Source organism: Cibotium barometz, chromosome 25 (genome assembly GCF_041138505.1).
Source record: "Cibotium barometz isolate CiBa-2024 chromosome 25, ASM4113850v1, whole genome shotgun sequence".
In the NCBI taxonomy this organism is placed as follows: domain Eukaryota; kingdom Viridiplantae; phylum Streptophyta; class Polypodiopsida; order Cyatheales; family Cibotiaceae; genus Cibotium; species Cibotium barometz.
In genome coordinates this window covers 13,201,410-13,224,475 of record NC_141070.1, presented here as the reverse complement: position 1 = coordinate 13,224,475, position 23,066 = coordinate 13,201,410, and the positions used below count along the sequence as shown (strand labels likewise).

The 23,066-nt window shown below is 44.3% G+C and overlaps 1 protein-coding gene across 2 annotated transcripts in view; it reads left to right on the top strand.

Moving 5' to 3' along the window:
- The window catches only part of LOC147624256 (Phospholipid/glycerol acyltransferase family protein), a 54,210-nt gene extending 31,421 nt beyond the window's left edge, over positions 1-22,789 (top strand). For both annotated transcript variants that reach the window (XM_086819222.1, XM_086819224.1), the window contains exons 4-7: positions 11,400-11,597; positions 21,827-21,945; positions 22,041-22,146; positions 22,228-22,789. In XM_086819222.1, coding sequence (XP_086675348.1) covers positions 11,400-11,597; positions 21,827-21,945; positions 22,041-22,146; positions 22,228-22,785 — 981 coding nt within the window. In that variant the 3' untranslated portion in view covers positions 22,786-22,789. The remainder of the gene's footprint in view (positions 1-11,399; positions 11,598-21,826; positions 21,946-22,040; positions 22,147-22,227) is intronic.
- Positions 22,790-23,066: the final 277 nt, after the last annotated feature.

Sequence of the window (23,066 nt, the reverse complement as noted above, 5' to 3'; positions counted from 1 at the left end):
CCCTTTGACACTCTAGTGACATCAGCTATGCTTTATGGAGTGCAGATATGGGGACCTTCAGTGGGCCATCACAACGCAGGCGGATGGAGAGGTATGGAGAGGCCTTTGGTATCTATGATTGCTAGGATTATTAGAGCCAAGGCCGTGGTACCTCATGAGATTATTCGAGCAGAGCTGGCGGCTGCCCCTTTGGTGATTGAGGCTCTTACGAGATCAGTCTCCTACATACCTGGCTTGTGGGATCTCCCCCGAGACAGATATGCACGCCTCGCCCTTCACTGTTCAGTCCTCCCGATAGTTAGCTTTACAGGGAGACACGGCTTGTTGGTATGGACAGATAACATCTTGGTTCCAGGCACATGGTTTTAGCATGGACAGATTGTCTCCCTTCCAGTATTCTCTGGATGCACCCCCTCTCACTCTCACACGGACAGAGATTACCAGACTCATCCGTCAGGATTTAGTTCAGTTTCATTAGGAGGACATGGATACAGCCGACTGAGGAGCTGGGCACGAAGATGGCTTTCTACAGTGAGCATTTTCATTAGCTCACAGCAGATGGTGATGGGGAGAAAACTGAATTAGGGTTAGAGTTCATTGATGGGAGACATACACAGAGAAGCAAGGGAGAGAGAGAGAGAGAGAGTTGTGGGGATAAGTCAACTCATGAGGCATGAGTGTGTGACTCCCCTATCACACATGTATATTGCACTAGTACACATAGTGCACTTAGTACATTAAAAGTACTAAGTGTACTATGTACTATAACTTATGGGCTTGTACACACTATAAGGGTGGGCATAACGCCTTTACCCCAACAACCTCCCACTTAAAGGCAAAGTGCCCTTAAGTAAAGGAAAAGAAAAAATCAGCATGTACATGATAATATACAAGGCCATATCAAGGCTGAAACTGGCCTCATCCAATGCCCATCAAGTGTCTGCAATGAGCAAACCGCTCCGGAGGCAAACTCTTCGTCAACAGATCAATCGGGTTGTCATCCGTATGAATCTTAACAAGCTGAATTTGCTTGTTCTCTATCACCTCTCTGATGAAGTGATACTTCACATCCACATGCTTCGTCTTTGCATGAAAGACAGGGTTCTTTGCCAACTGAATGGCACTCTGACTGTCACAATGCAACAATGGAATATCCCCTGTATAGCCCAAATCAACCACTAACCGAGATAGCCATAATGCCTCCTTGCAAGCCTCCGTGGCTGCAATATACTCGGCCTCTGTAGTAGATAAGGCAGTGCACTTCTGCATCCTGGATATCCATGACACAGCACCTCCTGTGAATGTAAATACATAACCGGTAGTAGACTTCCGGTTATCTGGATGACCGGCATAATCCGAATCCGTGTAACCATGCACTAATGCATCCTGTTTGCCAAAGCAAATGCACAAATCCTGTGTGCCCTTCAGGTATCTCATGACACCTTTCACTGCTTCCCAATGCTTCTTGCCAGGGTTGGCCATGTATCTAGAAACCACTCCCACTGCAAATGCAATGTCTGGCCTAGTAGCAACCATGGCATACATGAGACTGCCACAAGCTGAAGCATACGGAATCTTGGCCATATCAGCCCTGTCTCTATCTGACTGTGGGCTGTCCATAGCACTGAGTTTCACATATGGAGGCAAAGGAGTACTAGTTTTCTTCCCCCCGTCCATATTGAACCTCTGCAAGACTTTGCCAATGTATTCCTTCTGAGACAAAGACAACACATGCTGATTTCTGTCCCGAAGTATCCGCATACCCAAGATGTGATTTGCATCACCCAAATCCTTCATATCAAAGGTCTCATGCAGCCTCTTCTTCAAGGCATCCATCTCTTTACGAGATTTCCCGGCAATCAACATATCATCAACATACAAGATGAGGATCAATAGACTGCCATCCAAAGCTTTCTTGGTGTACAAGCAGTGATCTATGTCACTTCTCCTGAATTTCTGAGATTTCATGAATGTATCAAATTTATGATACCATTCTCTTGGTGCCTGTTTGAGCCCATAAAGACTCTTTTTCAGCTTGCATACAAGCTTCTCCTTTCCACTCACTGCATAACCCTCTGGCTGCTGCATATATATCTCCTCATGGAGATCACCGTGAAGAAAAGCAGTCTTCACATCCATCTGAATCAAGTCCAGATCATCATGCGCAACCAAAGCTAACACATCTCTAAGTGTGGTCATTTTGACCACTGGAGAGAAGATCTCGTCAAAGTGCACACCATATTCCTGCTTGAAGCCCTTAGCCACTAACCTGGCTTTGTATCTTGGCTTTGCATCTGATGCAACTTTGAGCCTGTAAACCCACTTACATGGCAAAACCTTCTTGCCTGCAGGCAAAGGCACCAACATCCAAGTTCCATTTTTGTGCAGAGAATCCATCTCTGACTTCATGGCACGCTCCCATAGAGCTTTGTCTGCCCTCTGTAAAGCCTCTTTATAACATGAGGGCTCCCCACAGTCAGTGAGCATCAAGTAGTCAACCCCTGGAACAAACCTGTCAGGGGCTCTGGAGGGTCTAGTGGACCTCCGTACCCAATGACCATCATTTGCAGGTTGCTGTCCAGCCTGCATATCACCCATTGGTGGCTCCTGTTCCATGCCATAAGGCTGAAATATCATGCCCGGTATCTCTTCCAACTGTGGTATATCCATAGGGATATCTTCTGCCGTATCTGGCTGTCCATTTGGACCATTTTCAGCACCATTTAAGGGCTGGTTTTCCTGCTGTAATGGCTGATTTACAGCCCTTTGTTGTTGTCCATGATGTCCATCATCATCAAAGATGACTCTGCCAGGCTCCTGTTGCCTTGCAGGCTCCTTATACATGCATGTTTCATCAAAAATGACATCATTGCTGCGTATGATCTTTCTATTCATGGAATCCCAAAGTCTATACCCCATTTCACCTCTGTCACCATATCCTAGGAATATGCATTTGTGAGACTTAGGATCAAGTTTGGTGCGCATTTCCCTGCGTATGTGCACGTACGCAACGCAACCAAACACTCTCAAGTGCTTGTATGACGGAGGCTTCCCTGTCCATACTTCTTCTGGCACTTTCCCACCAAGCCTCGTGTTAGGTGACCTGTTTATAAGGTGAACGGCTGTCATAACAGCTTCAGCCCAAAAACCATGAGGTAATGCAGCATGTGACAACATAGAACGGACCTTCTCCTGAATGGTCCTGTTCATCCTCTCTGCTGTCCCGTTTTGTGGAGGATCATAAGGAGTAGAGAGCTCCCTCTTGATGCCTTTAGCATCACAAAAGTCCTGAAACTGTTTGGACATATACTCTCCACCATTGTCGGAACGCAAAGCCTTCAGTGTTTTGCCAGTTTGATTCTCAACAAGAGCAACAAACTTCTCAAACACTGAGAATGTATCACTCTTCAAACGAAGAGGATAAACCCACACCTTGCGTGTGGCATCATCAATGAAAGACACAAAATATTTTGCCCCTCCGAGGCATCTCACATACATCTGTATGCACAAGCTCTAACTGAGCATCTTTCTGTCCAAGAGCTTTCTTGTGGGGGCACTGTAGTTGCCTACCATATATACAATGCTCACAAAACTGAAAACTTGAAAACTTTAGAGAAGGCAAGTAACCCAAACGAGACAATTGCTCCATTCCTTTGACACTCATGTGTCCCAACCGGCTATGCCACATAGAAATTTCCGGCAGCTCGGTTGCATTTACATTAGCATGGTGACAAACACCTGCATGCATAAAGTAAAGAGTGTCCACCTTAGAGCCTCTGGCAACAACCAGTGAGCCCTTACTAATTTTCCACTTTCCACTACCAAATGTGGTAACATAATCAGCATCATCAAGCTGTCCAGTAGAAAGCAAATTCTTCTTGATCTCAGGCACATGCCTGACATCATGGAGCATAAGCTGTGAGCCATCTGAAAACACAAGCCTCACATCACCTCTGCCAAGTATCTTGCATGCATGGTTATCACCCAAATAAACCACTCCTTCATTGCCAGCAGTATACCTGACAAACAAGTCTCTGCAACCTGTGACATGAAAGGAGGCACCTGAATCAATGATCCATGAGTGCATACCATGACCACCTGTAAGAAGTGAATGGGCATCAAGTGAAGAAGTAAATAGGACCTCATCCTCACTGCCACCTGCATGTGACACATTGATTTCTTCAATCTTGACTCCACTTTTGCCCTTTGGCTTTACATCTTTGGCTTCATCCTTGTCTTTGTCTTTGCCTTTTCCCTTTTCTTTTTGATCATTTTTCCATTTGTAGCATTGCTTTTTAATGTGTCCCTTTTTGCCACAATAATGGCATTCCAAATTCTTTTTCGAGCGAGACTTGCTCCTTCCCCTTTCTTGGCTTTTCCCCCTTTGCTGGGATCTCCCACGTGCATTCATTGCATTGGACTTTCCAACAGAGTTGTTTTTCCTGTTCATCTCTTCTTGAAGAAGAGCACCCTCAACATCTGCATATGACAGCATAGCATTCGAATTGCTAGTGGCTGTCCTGAATGTGTCCCAACTCTCTGGCAAAGTGCATAAGAGAAAAGTGGCTTTGAACTCATCGTCCATTGCCAACTTTTGATTTATAACTTGGCTGACAATACCATTAAACTCATTGAGATGGGCTGTCATAGATGCCCCTTCCTTCATCTGAAGACCTATGAGTTTCTTCAACCAATACACTTTGCTTGAGGCACTTTGTTGGGCATACAAGTCCTGCAATCTCTGCCACATTCCCCAAGCTGTCTTCTCTTCACGAATGCTGAAAAGTAATGAGTCTGACACAGACAACATGATAGTAGATCTTGCCAGCTCATCCATATCTTCCCACTCTTCAGCTGTAAGAGAAGCGGGCATCACACCCCTTTCTTTGATAGGCTTGTGCTGCTTTTTCTGGAGCAACACATTGTAGCACTGGGTTTGCCAAATATCATAATTATGCGAGCCTTCAAGCTTCTTGATGTGAAGCAATGAAGAGCTCTCACCTGTGGTTGCCATAGCAATATGCAACCTTTAATGCCTGACTCCCTGCAAATGTGCAAACACTGCACCCAAGATGTGCAAACACTGCACCCAAAGCACACAAAGTGCTCACAAATATTCTCCCAAGCTTTATCTCCCACTGCGGAAGCAAGAATGCAACTTTTCTCCCACTTTATGTGATGAAAACACCAAAATCTGGTTGCTGCAGATTTTAGACAGCACCTCAAATGTGCTCTTTTGCCCTTCCAAAGTACTGTACAGCAGTACCAAGTGCTCACCAATGATGTACCAAACCTGTCCCGGCAAGTACAGCAGCTGAAATTGAACCTTTTGGTCACTTAAAACAGTGTACAGCCATGCCAAAACATGCACAAAGCTGTGCCAAATCTGTACCAGCAGGTACAATAGCAATAAATGCTCTCCTGGCTGTCCAAATGAGTGAAAATCAGACTTTTACAGTCTCGAACACTGCATACAACAGTCCCGAACAGAAATTTGGGCAAAAGCCCCTTGACTGCAAGCTGATTTTTGAGGATTCAAGGCATAAATGTCTTGCCTGCTGCTTTGCCAAGCTCAACAAGCATACAAACTTGAAAAGCCCCTTGATTTGAGATCAATTTCTGATCATGCATGGTACATTGGCGCACATGAAGGCATCCAGAGTGTTCACGATGCTTCCCCTTGGCCACATATACATCAAATACATGAAAGCCCCTTGATTTACAGGCACATTGAGTGCTTGTAAGGCATCGACACATTATCCACAGCATCAAATGCGATTGCCTGCATGCAAATCAACCAAATCGGCACAAAAGCCCCTTGATTTGCACTGCAATTTGCTGCAATTTTGCCCAAATGTGCAATTTTTCACATCATACAGCATGTATGAGTGCTTAATTGCACAATTACATCAAAAGCCCCAAATTTCGACATACAATTTCCTGCAAATTGTTCCTGATTTGACCAATTTCCTGCAAATTTATCCTGATTGTGACCAATGTCACCCAATTTTGCCAATTTTGCTCAAAAATTGAGCAATTGGGCACCTGTACCTGCTCAATTGTTGATTGTACTTGCTCAATTGCAAATCCCAAAAAATTTTTAAGGAAAATACCTTGTAATTTTCTGATTTTTCTCTGATTTGCAGGCGAATTTGGTGCTGATGCGTGATGCTGATGCTACTGAAAATGTGTGCAGATGAACTGCAGCTGGTTGGAGCTTCTATACACAGAAGCGTAAGTGCGTAGCTCTCCTCAGGCGTGCTGCAGAAGGCGTGGAGACAAAATGACAGGCGACCGGCAGCAATGCATTGAGACAAGATGACAGGCTTCGTACGCCTTCTGCAAGAAACAGCACGAGCAGCTACGCTTTTAGAGCGGGCGAGCGGGTAGTACTAATTCAGCAGCATGAAGGACCGCACATATGGCGTTGGTGATGGCGATGGCAGTATCCTCATCGTCGTAGTAAGACAGCTCGTCGTCGCTTTGCAAAATGACCTCCGCCTGGTGGTGGCGGGTAGTGCTCGTCCAGCGATAACACTCACTGCGACCCACGCCTCGTGTGTTCGCCTGAGTATGGACGCCCTAGCGCCAGTGGGCAGCCCAGCGCTACACGCTTGCCTTCGCCTAGCTTCGCCTAATTATGTTGACGCCCAGCCTACGGCTGCTGCCTTCGCTCGCTATGCTGCCTTGTGTAATGCTACACGTAGCTCGCTCCAAGGGGGTTTCAGCAGGCGACCAGTGTGACCCTCACAATCTCAGCCTCACACTTCACATTCAACTTCTGCACGCATTCTATAGACTGCAGAGCTGAGCTATGAAGGGCTGCCATGCGAGGAAGCAAGGAAAGAAACCCCCCTTGTCAACACCTACAGGCTCCGAATGAACCAGGCAAACCTCCCTCTAGCTCTGATACCAGTTGATGGGGAGAAAACTGAATTAGGGTTAGAGTTCATTGATGGGAGACATACACAGAGAAGCAAGGGAGAGAGAGAGAGAGAGAGTTGTGGGGATAAGTCAACTCATGAGGCATGAGTGTGTGACTCCCCTATCACACATGTATATTGCACTAGTACACATAGTGCACTTAGTACATTAAAAGTACTAAGTGTACTATGTACTATAACTTATGGGCTTGTACACACTATAAGGGTGGGCATAACGCCTTTACCCCAACAGATGGTTTTGTGATCAGACCCAGTTACATGGATGTACACTTGTCTCATGCAGTACGATGTGCTATTGGTCAGATTTGCACATCCTCACACCAGCTTGAGATTGAGATTGGCCGATATAGAGGTATACCAGCTGAGGCCAGGATATGCCGAGTATGCCATGGGGAGCCAAAGACAGAGCTGCATTATATATGCCATTGTACTGCATACTTTGAGATACGTGGTCGTTTCCACTGTTTATTCAGAGAGGGTTTTGGACCACTTTCCAGAGTCATGGGGTACCAGGACCAGAGGTGTTTGGGATTGTTCTTGCTTGAGTTGCGGAGATATAGAGATAGCCTGCTTAGGCGCACAGAGAGCCAGACTCAGAAGCACATTACAGACTTCTTTAGTCCAGCCATCACTGCGCCAGATGGACCACAACAGGAGCAGGACATGGATACCGCCCACACCAGCGGTACACTGATTGATCGTGCGATTGAGCTTGGGTGGTCGAGACGCCCACGACTACGGAGGAGGGCATCCCAGCAGAGACGGAGGTTGCAGCGGCGGATTCGGATTATTCTTGCGAGACATGCGGGACACCCAGTCAGGGTGTTGACCACAGAGGATATTGAGGAGATCCGCTAGCGTCCGATGCGGCACATATTATGAGATGGAGGCACCTCCATAGTGTACCCCCCCGTCCCATATGATATTGTATCCCCTCACTGTACTCCACTCACCTAGCGTACCCCCCCCCCCCCCCCCCCTCACTATATTCACACCCTATAAGGGTTTCTGTTTACCTTCCAGTTCCAGTTTCATTTTCTAGGTGCCAGTAGTATCATCTTTATTTTTCATTTTTTGGTTTTTTATCCAGACATTGTATCAGATCCACCATGATGTAACTTTTTGGTCTCATAGGTCATTATGGCCTTTTGAAGACGTTAATATAACATTTCATTTCATTTCAGTTCTCTCTCTCTCTCTCAGAGTTGCACTTCTCAGATCAGTACACTCTAGTGCTTATCTTGCTTCCGCTCTGTGCACTCTTTCTGGGTATCAAAGCTCTAGGTTCAGAGTTTACTCTGTTGCCCCAGTTTCTACCCTGTTTTCAGCACCTTTTCTCTTGCGTTTTTTTGTCAGTTCTGCTGTTGGTCAGTCTGCCCCCTTCCAGGTGTTTCACCATTGCAGATTTGTGGTCAATCTTCATCAGATTTTGACCCTTGGGACTCTTGTACAGCTGTTGGCCTGCTCTGTTTTAGGGCCTGTGGAGGACACTTCTTGCTTCTGAGGTGTGCATTTTTTCTTCTTCTGAGATTGAGCTCGAGTTTTTGTGATGGCTGCCCCGGTTGCTCTTCATATGTTCTTTGAGTCTGCAAAGTTGGATGGCTCCAACTATACTTTATGGAAGGTGAAGGTGAAATCAGCCTTACGTGGAGTGGATCTCTGGGATTGGCTTGTTATAGCTGCCAATGCCACCTCTCCTGCCCTTTCTACCGTTGGTGTGACTCAAGTAGAGATTGATGCTTGGGCAGCGAACGATCATCGTGTTTTCTCCTTTCTAATGTTGAATTATTAAGATTCTATTCTCTCTCATGTGCGTACAGCAGATGTTGCACATGAAGTTTGGAGGGCGCTTGCAGATCTTTATGAGATTAAGTCTCTCGGTCAGATTTTGGCTTTGGAAAAGCAGCTTATGAATTTGTCAGTTTTTGCCTTTCCATCTTTATCTGCTTTCATCACGAAGATGAAAGATCTTCGAGATGAGCTTGCTGTATGTGTCAAGGATATCCGGCTCCTCTCCAGCTTCCAGAGAGGTTTGATGCTTTCTTTTAGTCTTTTGTTTCTTCTCCTCGTCCTGTCTCAATCACTTGGGAGAAAGTTCTCCCCTCCATTATGCAGATTGATGGTTCTGATGGAGCTTTGGTTGCTTGAGAGAAAGGGAAGAATCGACAAAAGAAAGGGAAAGGGAGTTTTGACAAGAACTCCAAGGATAACGACAAAGATAAAGAAAGGCACAATTCAAAAATTGCAAGAGTCCACTATGCTTGAAATACAGGGGAAAGATCTTATAACTATGAAGGCACAATACGAGGATTCTTTGGAATTGGGGACTCAGTATAGATTAGCCCTTTAGTGAAGAAGGCACACCCTGGCTTTATATGTTTGTCACATCTCCTGGCTGCTTGATTGTAACATCTTCATTTCAAGATTATTTATGTTTAGCAACCATGCTCCAATCTTATTCAGCTAAGACGGATTTTGGTTAATAGTGGACCAAGGTTTCCTAGGACATGACACAGGAGTTCTCTTCTTGTGATATTAACTTTTCCTTTTCTTTCATAGAAACCTTTGTGTACTCTCAAGAGACCGATATCTCTCTTTTTCATGGGTCTTTAAGGAGTGTCTTTCACATTAGAGGCTTTTCTTTTAGCCTTGAATGAAGGGTATGCCTCCAAGTATGTTCTAGAATGTTGGTGTCACATTTGGAAGCTATGGGAGTCTTCTTTCAGCCTGAAACACCATCTTGGAACATGCTTGATGCAAAACGCATACATAAGAGAGAGAGAGAGAGAGATAGTTGAGTATTCAGTATATTCATAGTGTACAAAAGGTCGTACAAGATCTTGCAGCCATAGGCCTCATCAAAAGGAAGTCTTGACTCATAGAGTCCTAATCTATTGATCCAACTCCCTAGAGGAGTGAATGACTCTAAACAATGAGCATAGCCCTTCTTGGTGCATGACACGTGGCCGACCTACTGTCGGCCAGCTTCATCCTGAACCCGACCTAAATATCATGTCAGCCAGCTCTGTAGCTGACAGTCCCTTGTTCCACTCTGGGTTCTCCTGCATGCCAAAGCGCTTGGCTTATGCCCAAAACCTGTGTCTTTTTGGCTGCCTATCAGAGATTAGCTCTTGGAATGAGCATGCACATGTCTTGCACATGACATCCCCCTTTGCTAAACTTGATGATGGGATTCCAATTTCAGTTCTTGGATGACTGTTGTCATCCCATTGTCTATTCACGGAGTCCCAAACATGTCATCCTTCCCTTCTTAGCAACCTTTTCGCTGAAAACCTTACCCAGTCTCCAAACCCACTCCAAATCTAATGAGGATCTATGCATCTGTTCCATCTTGTTCCCTATCCCTTCATGCCTTCTCTCTGAACACTTTTTGTGGTCTTCTTTTCCTGAGTATTGAGTCTGGCACTCTCACTCCACCCCTTGGAGAATGATCCTCCCTTGGAATCGTTGCTTGAAAGCCTTTCTTGGTGTGCCCCAAGTGGCACCCGACTCACAGGACTGCCATTCCCCTTGGGTCTTGTGGAACACCACCACCAACCTCCTAGGAGCTTCTTCCATGTCTTGTGTTCCTGTCCTTGGACTGTGCACCTTCTTTTGGGACTGAATGAGTGTTTAGCCTTGCTAAGCCTGATGCTGAAACAATGTTGCCTGGTCCCCACACCACTAAAAGATCAAGACACGGGCGATGGTTTCATTCATGGGTGGGTGGGTGGGTGGGTGGGCGGGCGGGCATGGGCAGCAACAATATCTTAGAATCAGCGTGAAGCTCTGACACCAATGTCACATGCGGAAGCTCTGGGAGTCTTCTTTGAGCCCTAAAGACCATGCTGGAACATGCTTGATGCAAAACGCATACGGAAGAGAGAGAGAGAGAGAGAGAGAGAGAGAGAGCTGAGTATTCAGTATATTCATAATGTTCAAAAGGCTGTACAAGATCTTGCAGCCATAGGCTGCCTCATCAAAAGGAAGTCTTGACTCATAGAGTTCTAATCTACTGATCCAATTCCCTAGAGGAGTGAATGACTCTAAACAATGAGGAGAGCCCCTTTTATAGCCCTTCCTGGCGTATGACACCTGGCTGACCTGCTGTTGGCCAGCATCATCCTGAACCCGACCTGAATATCATGTCGGCCAGCTCTGTAGCTGCAGCTGACAGGCTCTTGTTTCACTCCGGGGTTCTCTTGTGCACCAAAGTGCCTGGCTCCTGCCCAAAACCTGTGTCTTTTCCTGCTGCCTATCAGAGATTAGCTCCTGGAACAAGCATGCACATGTCTTGCACATGACAGCTGGTTATTTTTGTAAATTAAATAACCGATAGGCAAGATTACTGAACTGAAGGGCCCTAAGGTTTTTTGCTGATATTTAAATTACTACTTGATTTATAGCTTTTGAACTTGAATCCCAAGCTCATAGTGTGTTGTTATTGTTTTCCAGGTGAGCAATCATGTGGCATCAATGGATGATCCGCTTGTCATAGCTGCTATGTTACCGCCACATGTGCTGTTACATGCCAATTGCCTCAGGTGGACACTCTGTGCAACGGATAGGTGCTTTGCCAACCGTGCAACTTCTGCATTCTTTCGTTGTGTTAAAGTTCTTCCACTTGCCCGCGGCGCTGGTGTTTACCAGAAGGTATGTAGTGTAAGATGCTTGTGTAATAAAAAAAAGAAACAGCCAGTCTGTTCAACACCAATTGCAATTTAGTCACTTTTTTCCTTGTTCAATGAAGATCTAAGCGATAAAGACACAAAGTCACTATCTTAGCTTTCTTTACTTGGTGCGGAAGAAGTTTAGTTTTACTGTGTGTCTCAAGAATGTCACCGGGGGATCTTATTGGACGTGTTTTAAGGCTGGTGTGTGAAACATTGTGAGTCAGCCAGGGCCACCAGCAGGTTGGGTAGGTCAGGTTGGTAGCTGGCTGATCCCGTTTTTCTACTGGTTGACCATCCCATGGGGCCAGCCCCATGAATAGGTGCCCCAAGCCCCGAGCAAGGCCAAGGCCAAGTGAAAGTGAGGATCTGTCTCGACCCAGGTGCGCTACTGCTCATTTGTAAACATGATGAAAAGGTGGTAAAAGCAAAGAGGTTCGCAAAGAAGCTTTCCCCAATCTCTACTAGGTTCTCATCATTAGACCCTAATCCGGAGTAGCTCCGGAGTAGGGCCCAAGCCCCCTTCCCCCACCCCAATCTCCGCTAAATGCAAATGATTTGGATCACTAGACAAGGCGATCTGGTTGTCCATGATATGGGTGCCAGTGTTCCAATTCCCAGGGGGACAGTTCCTGCAACGCATGTGTTCTCCATCCTGAGTTCATTGCAGTTACAAGGATTTATTACTGTTACGTACCTAGTGCTTATCCTCGGGATTTGTGGCCTAGTCCGGTAGGGTTAGGGGAGCCCTAGGATTAGGAGAAAGGAGGCTAGTATGGGTGGCTAAGGTTATTATTAAAAAATCCATGTGTAGTGGCTATTTATAACAGGATGGTTATTTATAGCAGCAGTGGGTACTATATAAGTCATAACCTCACTATTGGTTAGTGTTCAACCAAGACTCTGGCTATGCATGTGGCAGAGCATAGATGGGCATGCCGAAGGATTGGCATGGATCTCTGGGAGTCATACCTTTGCACCCCAAGCCAAAGGCTAAGCTTAGTCTGACTCCCACAGATCCATGCCAGTCCTTCGACATGCCGATCTATGCTTTGCCACACACGTAGCCGGAGTCTTGGTTGAACATTGACCAATAGTGAGGTTAGGACAATAATAACCCATGCTTCACTTATTTAGTGTTCATTGCCACTATAAATAACCATCCTGTTATAAATAGCCAATACACTTTATAAATAATAACCTTAGCCACCTGTATTAGCTAGTCTTCATCATGGCTGAGTCTGCCCTTCACCTCTGGAGAAGTGATAGAAACTCAGCTCGTTGGTCTTTGTATAAAAATTGTGTCCTCCTGGTTAGGACAATTTTTATATATATGTAAACCTACACCTACTCTGGGGCGTTGATGACGTGAGTAGGGATGTCGTAGCACCTAGTCCATGCTATGCATGATGAAGTTGATGATCTTATACTTCATGATTGGACAATCTTTGAGGTAAAGTTTGCACTTTTTGTATTCTTGTCTTTACTTGTTTTGTTTTAGTGAGTTAGTCATTTAAAGTTTGTTTTGCTAATTAGTCATTAAAAACTTGTTTAGCTTGTTTGTTAGAAATTCTTTTGTTGTGGTTCAATAAAGAATTTGTGTGTGTGTATGTGGGCTTGTGTGATCTAGTTATGTTTTTGCAAGTTATTATTATTTTTTTCTGGAGTGTCTCTATTAAGCTTTTAAAAAAATAAAAATAAAATTTTGTTTTTGGTGATTCTCTTCTTTCTTTTAAAATTATTCGTAAGTTCAGACTCATCTGGCTTTTTTCCTCCTAATCCTAGGGCTCCTCTAACCTTGTTGGATTGGGCCACTAATCTCAAGGATTAGCACCAAGTACGTAACAATTACTTAGCTCTCATGCCAAGAGAGGAGTGAGTTGTTGAAGTTGCATAAACCTTCATAGTTGAATGAGAAGATGCGCAAAAACTGATTAAGCTCAGTTCATGTACTAAACACTGCTGCGTGCGCTCCACCCAAGAAGGTCAAAGTGGACTTGGGAGATGTCCTCTGCTCTTGTTGCGGTGAGTAATTCCGATGCTTTCAGTTGCATCTTGTTCGGATAACGTTAATTGGAGCTACGTTGTTATGATGGGAAGATTACTTGGACCACTATGTGGTGGAGAAGTGAGATGACTGCCATCGAGAGATCTTGAAGGAATTTATTCTTGTGGATCCTTGGCATGGGTTGCAAAAACAATGGGAGAAATTCTTGTAGCAATAGAGTGAGTAGGTAACCGATTACGTGACCCTCTTTAGAAAGCTGCTTTTGATGCTTTATATGATCGTTGAGGCTTTGGAGCAAGAAGAGCATTTTTTAGGTGGCTTGAAGTTGTTTCGTACAGAGATGTTCGTGCACACTAACCTTGTGAGCTCTTGCACGCATTGCATATACTCGAGGCTCGAGAGAGTTCAAACTCTAGGGACACAGCAGTCGGCTTAGAAGAAGGGAAGATGCAAGGGTGGGCAGTCAAAGGCGAAGGATGGCAATGTCAAGCCTAATGGAGTACCTTAGTGTCATGCCTTCAGAAGTTCATCTATCACAAATCATCTAGCATTCAGTAGAACTCTGGGCATTGTTGGCAGCATTGGATACCTCCTATCATCAACCGGCCAGCATCAGAAGGCAGCCATGACCAGTCGGCCAGCATTTTATGGAGATCCAACATTCATTGCTAATCGCCTAGCATTATATGTCAACTGCTTAGCATCATATGTTAACTGACCTGCATTATATGTTAGTTTAGCATTTTTGGGACTGATTCAGCAGGCCGACATCTATACAGCTAGCCGACTGCTGTCCTACCCACATATATAAGCAGTCCATCATATTCAGCATAACACAAGTCATATTCAGAAGTTCATCTATCACAAATCATCTAGCATTCAGTATAACTCATGTAGAAGGGCTATGGGTCAACCCTTATGGGCTGACCACAAGCCTTAGCTATGTACAAGCATAAGCCACCTTATTGTACCATATGAATAAAGAAAACCTGGCACCTAATCTCTCTTCTTCTCTCTCCTCTGTGTCTTAATCATATGATAATTAGCATCAATGTTCTTAAGTATGCTTAGGGCTGTGGATCAGTACAACAAGGCTTCCGTGCATGCAGCATTGGTATTAGAGCATTCAGGCTTAGCCCACTAAGCTATGTCCCAAGGAAGGTGCATAGCTCTAGCAAAAAGGATGCAATAGGGTAGCAGATGGAGTGGTGTGCAACACAGGCGAAGCTAGAGGATGCAGACCCAGTACCTCAGTAAGCTCTCAGATCATTTCCAAAGGCCTAGCAAGAGGCATAATCAGTTCCAGAAGGTGACCCACCACTGTGTCAAGGTTAAGGGAAAGCAGGCGTGGGAACAATAGTGAACAGATGCTCAGTTCTTCATCAAAGACTTGGAAAGTGGAGATCAGTAGTGAAGGTGTTTAGACCAAAAATATCATTCAAAGTCAGTAGCAGTCAAAGTCAGTAAGCAGTAGCAGTTGAAAGCCAGTACAAGTCCAAGGAGGAAGGATGACAGAGCCTCCACCCCGTCATCAAGTTTAGCAGAAGGGAATGTCACGTGCACGTCCGTGCCATGGCTAATCTTCAACATGAATTGGTTTAATCCTTAATTAGTGCAATAGGTTAGATAAGCATTTAGCCTCACATCAACATCATCATTAAGATCATGAGTAGCCAAGCATCGTAACCTTTCAGCATCAGCACATCATCATCATCATAGCATTTGGGCATTGTCGACAGCATTGGACACCTCCTTTCATCAGATGGCCAGCATCAGAAGGCAGCCAGGACCAGTCGGTCGGCATTTTATGGAGATTGAGCATTCATTGCCAACCGCCTAGCATAATATGTCAATTGCCTAGCATTATATGTTAGTTTAGCATTTTTGGAACTGTTTCAGCATGCCGACAACTATACAACTCGCCGATTGTTGTCCTGCCCACATATATAAGCAGTTCATCATATTCAGCATAGCACAAGTTATATTTCAAAAGTTCATCTATCACAAATCATCTAGCATTCAGTAGAACTCTTGTAGAAGGGATATGGGTCAACCCTTATGGGTTGACCACAAGCCTCAGCCATGTACAAGCATAAGCCACCTTTTTGTACCATATGAATAAAGAAAACCTGATACCTAATCTCCCTTCTTCTCTCTACTTTGTGTCTTAATCATATGATAACTAGCATCAATGTTCTTAAGTATGCTTAGGGTTGTGGATTAGTACAGCAAGGCTTCCGTGCATGCAACAGTAGGGATCTTTGGCATGCAGCATGAAGCTGTGAATCACCAAAAAAGATCATTGTATATATAACATGTTTTGGCAATATACAGTAGGTTAGGTCTATCTCTCCCTAGTAGGTTAGGTCTATCTCTCCCTTTCTTTTGTGTCTTTGCTAAACATAGGATTAACTTTAATCTTCTTTGCTTAGCGTTAATCATGAACATACTTCCGCAACGCATGTTACATTGGTATCAGAGCTTCAGGCTGGTTCTGAGATATTGTTGCTACCCATGTTCCACCCACCCTTATTGCATCGTGCATGGATGAAACCATCGCTCGAGTCTTGATCTTTTGGTGGTGTGGAGACCAAGGAACATTGTTTCTGCATAGGCACAACAAGGCTAAACATTGATGGTGTCCTAGATGAAGGTGCACAGTCCAAGGAGAGGAACACAAGACATGGAAGAAGTTCGTAGGAGGTTGGTTGGTGGTGTTCCACGAGACCAAAGGGGAATGGCAGTCTTGTGAGTGAGATGCTACTCGGGGCACACCAAGAAAGGCTTTCAGGCAACGGTTCCAAGGGAGGATGATCCTCCATGGAGTGGAGTGAGAGTGCCAGACTCAATACTCGGAAAAAGAAGACCATAGAAAGTGTTCAGGGATAGGGCATGAAGGGATAGGGGACATGATGGAATAGATGCATGGATCTTAGCAGATTTGGAGTTGGATTTGGAGACCGGACAAGGTTTTCAATGAAAAGGTTGTGAGGAAGGGAAAGATATCACATGTGGAAGATTTGGGAGTCTTCTTTCAGCTTGGAACAACCTAATGCAAAACACAAGCAAGAGAGATGGAGAGAAGAGAGAGAGAGAGAGCTGAGTTTTAGTATATTCATATAGTATAAAAAGCTGTACAAGTCTTGGCTAGCCCTTGGTTGCTCGTCAAAAAGATGGTAAACACCCACTGTGATCCTAAGTCTAAGACTCAGCCCATGGGAGGCTGAATGATCTACACTTTTCCTTGGCATAGCCTTTTATAGGCTCTCTTGGTACAAGAGACCTGGCCGACTTGCTGTCGGCCAACAAAATATTCCACCCAACTTGAATATCATATCGGGGCGCTCTGTAGCTCCAGAAATTAGCAGGTTCTCTCCTCTCCCTTCCCATATCGCTTTCTTGTTTCAGTTTTGCATTATGTGTGTGTGTCTCTAATATGCAACTTCTAATTGTGTGTTTGTTTTACAGCTTCTAATTTGTTGAGATTCCAGGTAGCCCTTCACCTTTCTCTTGTTTTTGTTTAGAAGTTCAGGTGAATAGAGCTGATCACGTGAACTTTTCACCATGTGTTGGGCAAGGGTTTTTCCCTGAAAACACACCCTTAGTGTGTTAGCAGCCACGTCAACCCGGGCTACTAGAGTTGTACAGGCTCCTATTCCACTCCGGGGTTTTCTTGCACACCATTGAGCCTGGCTCATGCTCAAATCGTTTGTCTTTTCTTGCTGCCTGCCAGAGAGTAGCTCTTGGAATGAGTGTGCACATATCTTGCACATGACAATTGTCTTCTTGCATGACATACCCGATAGCGCACACAACATCTTAGAGTCTAAGAGATACTCAGATGAGAAGTTGTATGCGAAAGTGTGATTTCTTCAAGCAGGAACTCTTGTACTTGGGTTTCATCATCTATATTGATGGAGTGAGAATTGATGCAAATAAGGTTCGAAAAGGTCTTGGAATGGCCGATTCCACAGATATTAGGGAGGTGAAATCATTTCTTGTTTTCATTGGCTTTTTTAGGAAGTTCATTGAGGAGAGCTTGTAGAGTCTTCTTCATTGGCTCTCAGTTTTGCAAGCCTCTTTCAACACTCTTCGATGTAGTAGTGTCCTGGATTGTGGCGTAATGCCGTAATGACACTTTCCTTTCTTCTTTTCGGTGTCACCTTGTGATGAGTCCACTTTGTCTTTGTCCCTAGAGAAGTAGGTATGGTCTCCTCTTCTTGCATCACCCTTGAATCTGTTCTTACTTGTCTGCTTCTCATTGAGAAGATCCAACCAGCTCCTCAAAGGATATAGGACTGTCGCCTCCTCTCATAGAGAGATTCAAAGAAGTATGGAAACTCTGATAGGACTCAGGTAAGGAGTTAAGAATAGTGGTGACCAATTTTTTGTTATCAACTACCTCATCTATATTCAATAGCTGTTCTTTTAGGTCTACTACTTTGGTAAGGTGATGTGCGATGGAATCACCCTCGTTCATGGTTAAGCTGTCCAGTTCCCGCATCAGGTACATGACTCATGCTTCATTATGGGACTGGAACATGGTCTCGAGGACCACCTAGGCAGCCCTTGCAAAGTTGCAAGATCGGATGTGAGGAACATTAGGTCGCCATTTTTTGAGCATCATGAGCATCCCACTATCTTTTATTTTTAGTGGTTTCAGTGGCGGTGCTGAAATGCTTGACACCACTTGTGCCGCAGTTTGAGTCCCCCTTGATGCTGTAGGGGAGGTGCGAGGAATTGGTGCTGCAAGACGAGGCACTTACCCTGTGATAATCTCCCTATCTCTTTGGCTATTAGTAGACTTTTCATCATGAAGCTCCAGAGTGAGTAGTTGGGACCATCAAGTCGATCTTCAGTTGTCATGAACCCACCAAACCCGGAAAGATCAGTGACATTTGCTCTTGGCGACATCCTCACAGTACAAGATTTCCCAAAGCAAGAGAAGATACTAGGAATAGGAAAGCCCCCCTTGATGTGAGCTCTTGGGAAAGTAAGAGAAGGTGAGAGGTACGGGAGTGTGCACACACAAGGCACCGGGATATGATGGGTTTGAAGGTGCGATCACCAAAGTATACCTAAAACAGGGTGTATACTTGAGTGAGCTAACACAAGACTCCGGGAGTGTTGCACAGGAACATGAGTGCCTAGATGATATGCACAAGTACAAGAGTGCCTATGGATGCTTTCACTTCACACTCTTCCCCTTATGAACAAGAATTCCCAAATATGTAGCATAGAGGCTTTGAATTTGTTAAAAAAAGTGTATATGTACCTTTGTGAATAAGATGCAAGATGCCGGTGTGAGTTGATCCACTTCTTCTCTCTTTCTGTCAAAAGCACAAAGACACACAGCAAGAAGCCCCTACAATGATGACTTGACAAAGCAAGAAGGCTTTGAATGAAGACTTGACAGAGCTTGGGCAGAGGCTATCTCAGAGCTATGGGCGAAGCAGTGGCAGCGATCTCAGAGCCGCTAGGCAGTTGGCTGAGCGGCGGAAACGGTCTCAGAGGCAGACAGTTGGCGGAGGCGGAACGTTGCACGAGACTGGGCAGAGGCGGAGAAGAGCTGTGACGCCGGATGTGGTGGTGCACATTACAATTGTGCCGCCCAATACAGTGGCAGACTTGGGCTGACTACCAGTGGTGGTGGTTAGCTTGACACTAGTGCCACCCATCTGGTTGGCGGCGATGGGCTGTGTGTGGTGGCGCTCCACCGGCTGCAGCTAGGCAATGGGAGCAAAGGGCTCTGATACTAATTGTTGGCAAGATGGGTGAAGTGTGCCTAGTGTAAGAGAGCAAGCTCACGACTAGTGGGGAGGAGAGAGAGAGAGAGAGGATTGTCGGGGATTTTGGAAACTTCATGTGTGTCCATCTTGTGCATGTACCCCGGCGTATATGTCCTTGTGTGAACTGCCCCTAAAGGGCTAAGTATACGTGTGTAACCACCCCTTAAGTGTGTTTATGTGTGTGAACTCACTCTTAGAATGGCTAGAATAATATCTAGATATTTATTTGTGTATGACATAAGCAATGACGTCATGTGTTGAACCTTTATACCTATTGTGCTGAATCAATATACGAATCAGATCATTGAGTTGTGCAATACACTGTTTCTCTCTCTCTCTCTCTCTCTCTCTCTCTCTCTCTCTGCACAACACATGTCATGGAGCACTTTGAACCACCATAGCCAGGACTTGTGTCTGCGGCGCTACCAACAATGGTATCAAAGCCAGTCAATGTTGCTCGTTCCAGTGCAGTGTGGCCGCCGCCCATCAACGTGGAGAGCTGTCGCCTACTGTGAAGACCTCCTCGACCTGTTGCACCTGCATCTATCCGTCATTGGTCTTCTCGTTGCCAGTGTACATCGCGGACATGCAAATTTCACATTGTGAAGTTTTCGTCCAAGTTGCAACCAGTTGATATTGTGTTAATTATTTTTATCCTTAGTGGTGCATATGCCCTTTTTGTTGTAATAATTCTTTCTATTTGTTATGATCCTTAGTGCTAGGCTTCATTATGGCTGAGTCTGCCTTGAAAGAGGCAGCATCTGTGCAGTTGAATTGGCAAGGTGCTTCTTGGTGAGGTCCAAAGATTGGCTCGGGTGCATGTTGCTATAACCTTACCTTATCATTTTCTCCACGGCAATTCTTGTGTGCTGTTGAGGAGGTTTGGCTTCATTTTATCCTTCTGTCATGTGTCATGTACAGCTTGAGTACAATAATGATGTGCGGTCTGCCTCATTTGTCTACATCGAATATGAACATTCAAACATGTTTACAAATCCTACAATGATGTAGAAATCTTCAAGTTTTGTGAGAGTCTGAACTAGTTTATATTCATGTGCTTAAGTGAATGCCCTTTTTCCTTATTTTGGAAAGTGTGTTGTTGTAAAAAAGCATGGTTTTTCCGCTTGAAAAAACAAAGCATGGTTTTTTTTCCAGAAAAAAAGACATGGTTTTTGTAGAGGATCTGCAACCAGTGGAGAAAGCTGTACAAATTTGAGGGCTTTATGTGGAGGCTATCAGGGAAGTGGCAAAATACAGAGGATGTACATGGGAGCTTGCTAGTTATTAGTGTTCATAAACCCTAATGGATTTGTATGAGAGACTGGAGCACAAGTTAAACTGGGCCTTGGCTGCTCAATCCTGTAGCTGCAGCATGAAGCAAGCTGCTGAGGTTAAAAGTATCAATGTTGCTATCAACAGAATAAGATGCAAAAAGAGGCATTGAGTCTGCACGTATGGGGGCAGGGTTCTCTAGTGAAGCATGAGCTGCTATCCTGTCCTATTAGTGGTTTAAGCTCGTGTATCATGGTACTAGAAATGTGGAAAACGGAAAATGCATGAAATAAATTTCGAAATAGTGTTTTTTAGAACCTTAAGAGTCATAGCCTTATATATTCTTTGGATGAGTAGCTCACCAATTTTCACCACAAATAAACTCTACAGAACGACTTTGTACAAGTGTTCTTTTGAGGCATGCCTAGAACTAAATAGAGGCATTAAATTAATGACAAAATTTGTTGATTGTGTCTTAGTAGGGAAGGGGGCATCAATGCAAGAGAGATACGCCTTCAGGGACGAAACACAGCTTGGGTGGGCATGTCAGGGGATAAAGGCAATTGCAACGTTGGGAGAGGGGGAAAGATATGTTTCAGCTGTGAATTTGCAAGGCTTGTGCAGACTTAATTATCATAGACAGTGATAGACTATTGTGTGGGCATGGTTTGTTTAAGAGTTTACAGTAATGTGGACAGTGGTACAATCAAACTTTTCACTACAAGGGGCCTCCTCTTCGGCCCTTGGATGATACTATTTAAAGTTTGGTAGTTTCAAGATGGCCTCCCACATTGGGATATGAAAGGGAGTCTCTAATCCATGGCTCTTGAATGTGTTTATTCAAACATCACTTGTTCGTTTTTTAGCAACTTCTAATGATGTTGGCTTATCACGTTTTCCATATATTTCTTGCGCTGCTTGATGCGTGACAAGCTAGTTTATTGAGGTGGTGGTGTGTGCTTGTGCACATGTACTCATGTATGTTATTTTGTGCTCTTGCACGTTGAGTGCACACTCGATTGAAGCTGTATTGCTCACTCTTCTATCTTTTTACTCTCTTTTCTTTCATCTCTGGGTTGCTGTGTACATGCTTGGTTTAAATAAGATTTCATTGATGTTAAGATTGCCTGAGGTTTATGGCAGGGTGTTGACATGGCAGTAGAAAAATTAAAAAGAGGTGATTGGATACACATTTTTCCTGAGGGGAGTCGCTCTCGAGATGGAGGAAAGACTATCCAGGGTGCCAAAAGAGGAATTGGAAGGTGTATATAATACTTCAATTTTTAAAAGTCTATAGATATAGAAGGCCTTTGCAATCTTTGTTCTGTAAAATTTTTGTTGGTTGTGTACTTTTTAGGTTGGTGCTTGATGCTGGGGAGGTGCCATTAGTTATTCCCTTCGTTCATTCAGGGATGCAAGAAGTCATGCCAATTGGAAGCACAATTCCATCAATCAGAAAGAGAGTAGGTTCTGGTGGTGCTATTTTAAGAAACAATTATTTTTTTGTTGTATTCTTCATGTCAATGCATGTTTTTTGGTATTAGGTTGTGGTGCTTGTTGGTGATCCAATAAAAATGGATGACCTTTTCTCAAAGTTTCAAGAAGGTGAAATTTCGAAAGCTGTGATTCATGAAGCTATAGCTTTTCGTGTTGGTCAGCATCTGAAGAAACTCAAAACAGAGCTTGATCAGCTCGTTTTGAGCAGCAGTAGTGATATTAAACAAAAACAATCCATTTTTGAAGATGGTTCTAGTGAGTGGACAATTGAGGAAGCTGGATATCAGGTAACGTTTAATTGCAAGGAGGGAAATTCAAAACAGATGTTTGACCATAAATACGACGATCACCAGCTCAGTGTACATAACACGTGTGAAGATTTTAGGCTGAGGTCATCGTTTGAAACCTCAGCTGAAGCATTGCATTCAGATAGTAGAATATTGGCTAGGGTTAATATGGACAGTTTTCAGGAAGGAATAGTAACGAGGCTTAAAAGATGTAAAGATCCAGCAGTGTTTGTAGGTTTTGCCGCACAGGGATTATTGAGATACAGTCATACATGTGATATTGGAAAGCTTCACTTAAAAGAAAATTGTTCTTGCTGAGATTGCATGGGGAAACATCCTGTGTGGCATTGATTTGTGTGGGTGCACATTTGTCTTAAATCAGCAAGACCTGTTAAACTGTCGCACAGTAGAGTTGCTGGCTGTGTTCTAAAATGCGCTTGATAGTACACAATTCAAAGATATTTACTGTTAGTTTTTGGGTCTTTCGCCTTTGCTGTGCTTTTTCTTTGAAGGCTAAGGTAATGATTTTAAATGTTAATAGAATTCCTATGGGAAGCTGTAGTATTGCTGCATTTTTCAAGCGTATACAGGATCGTTAC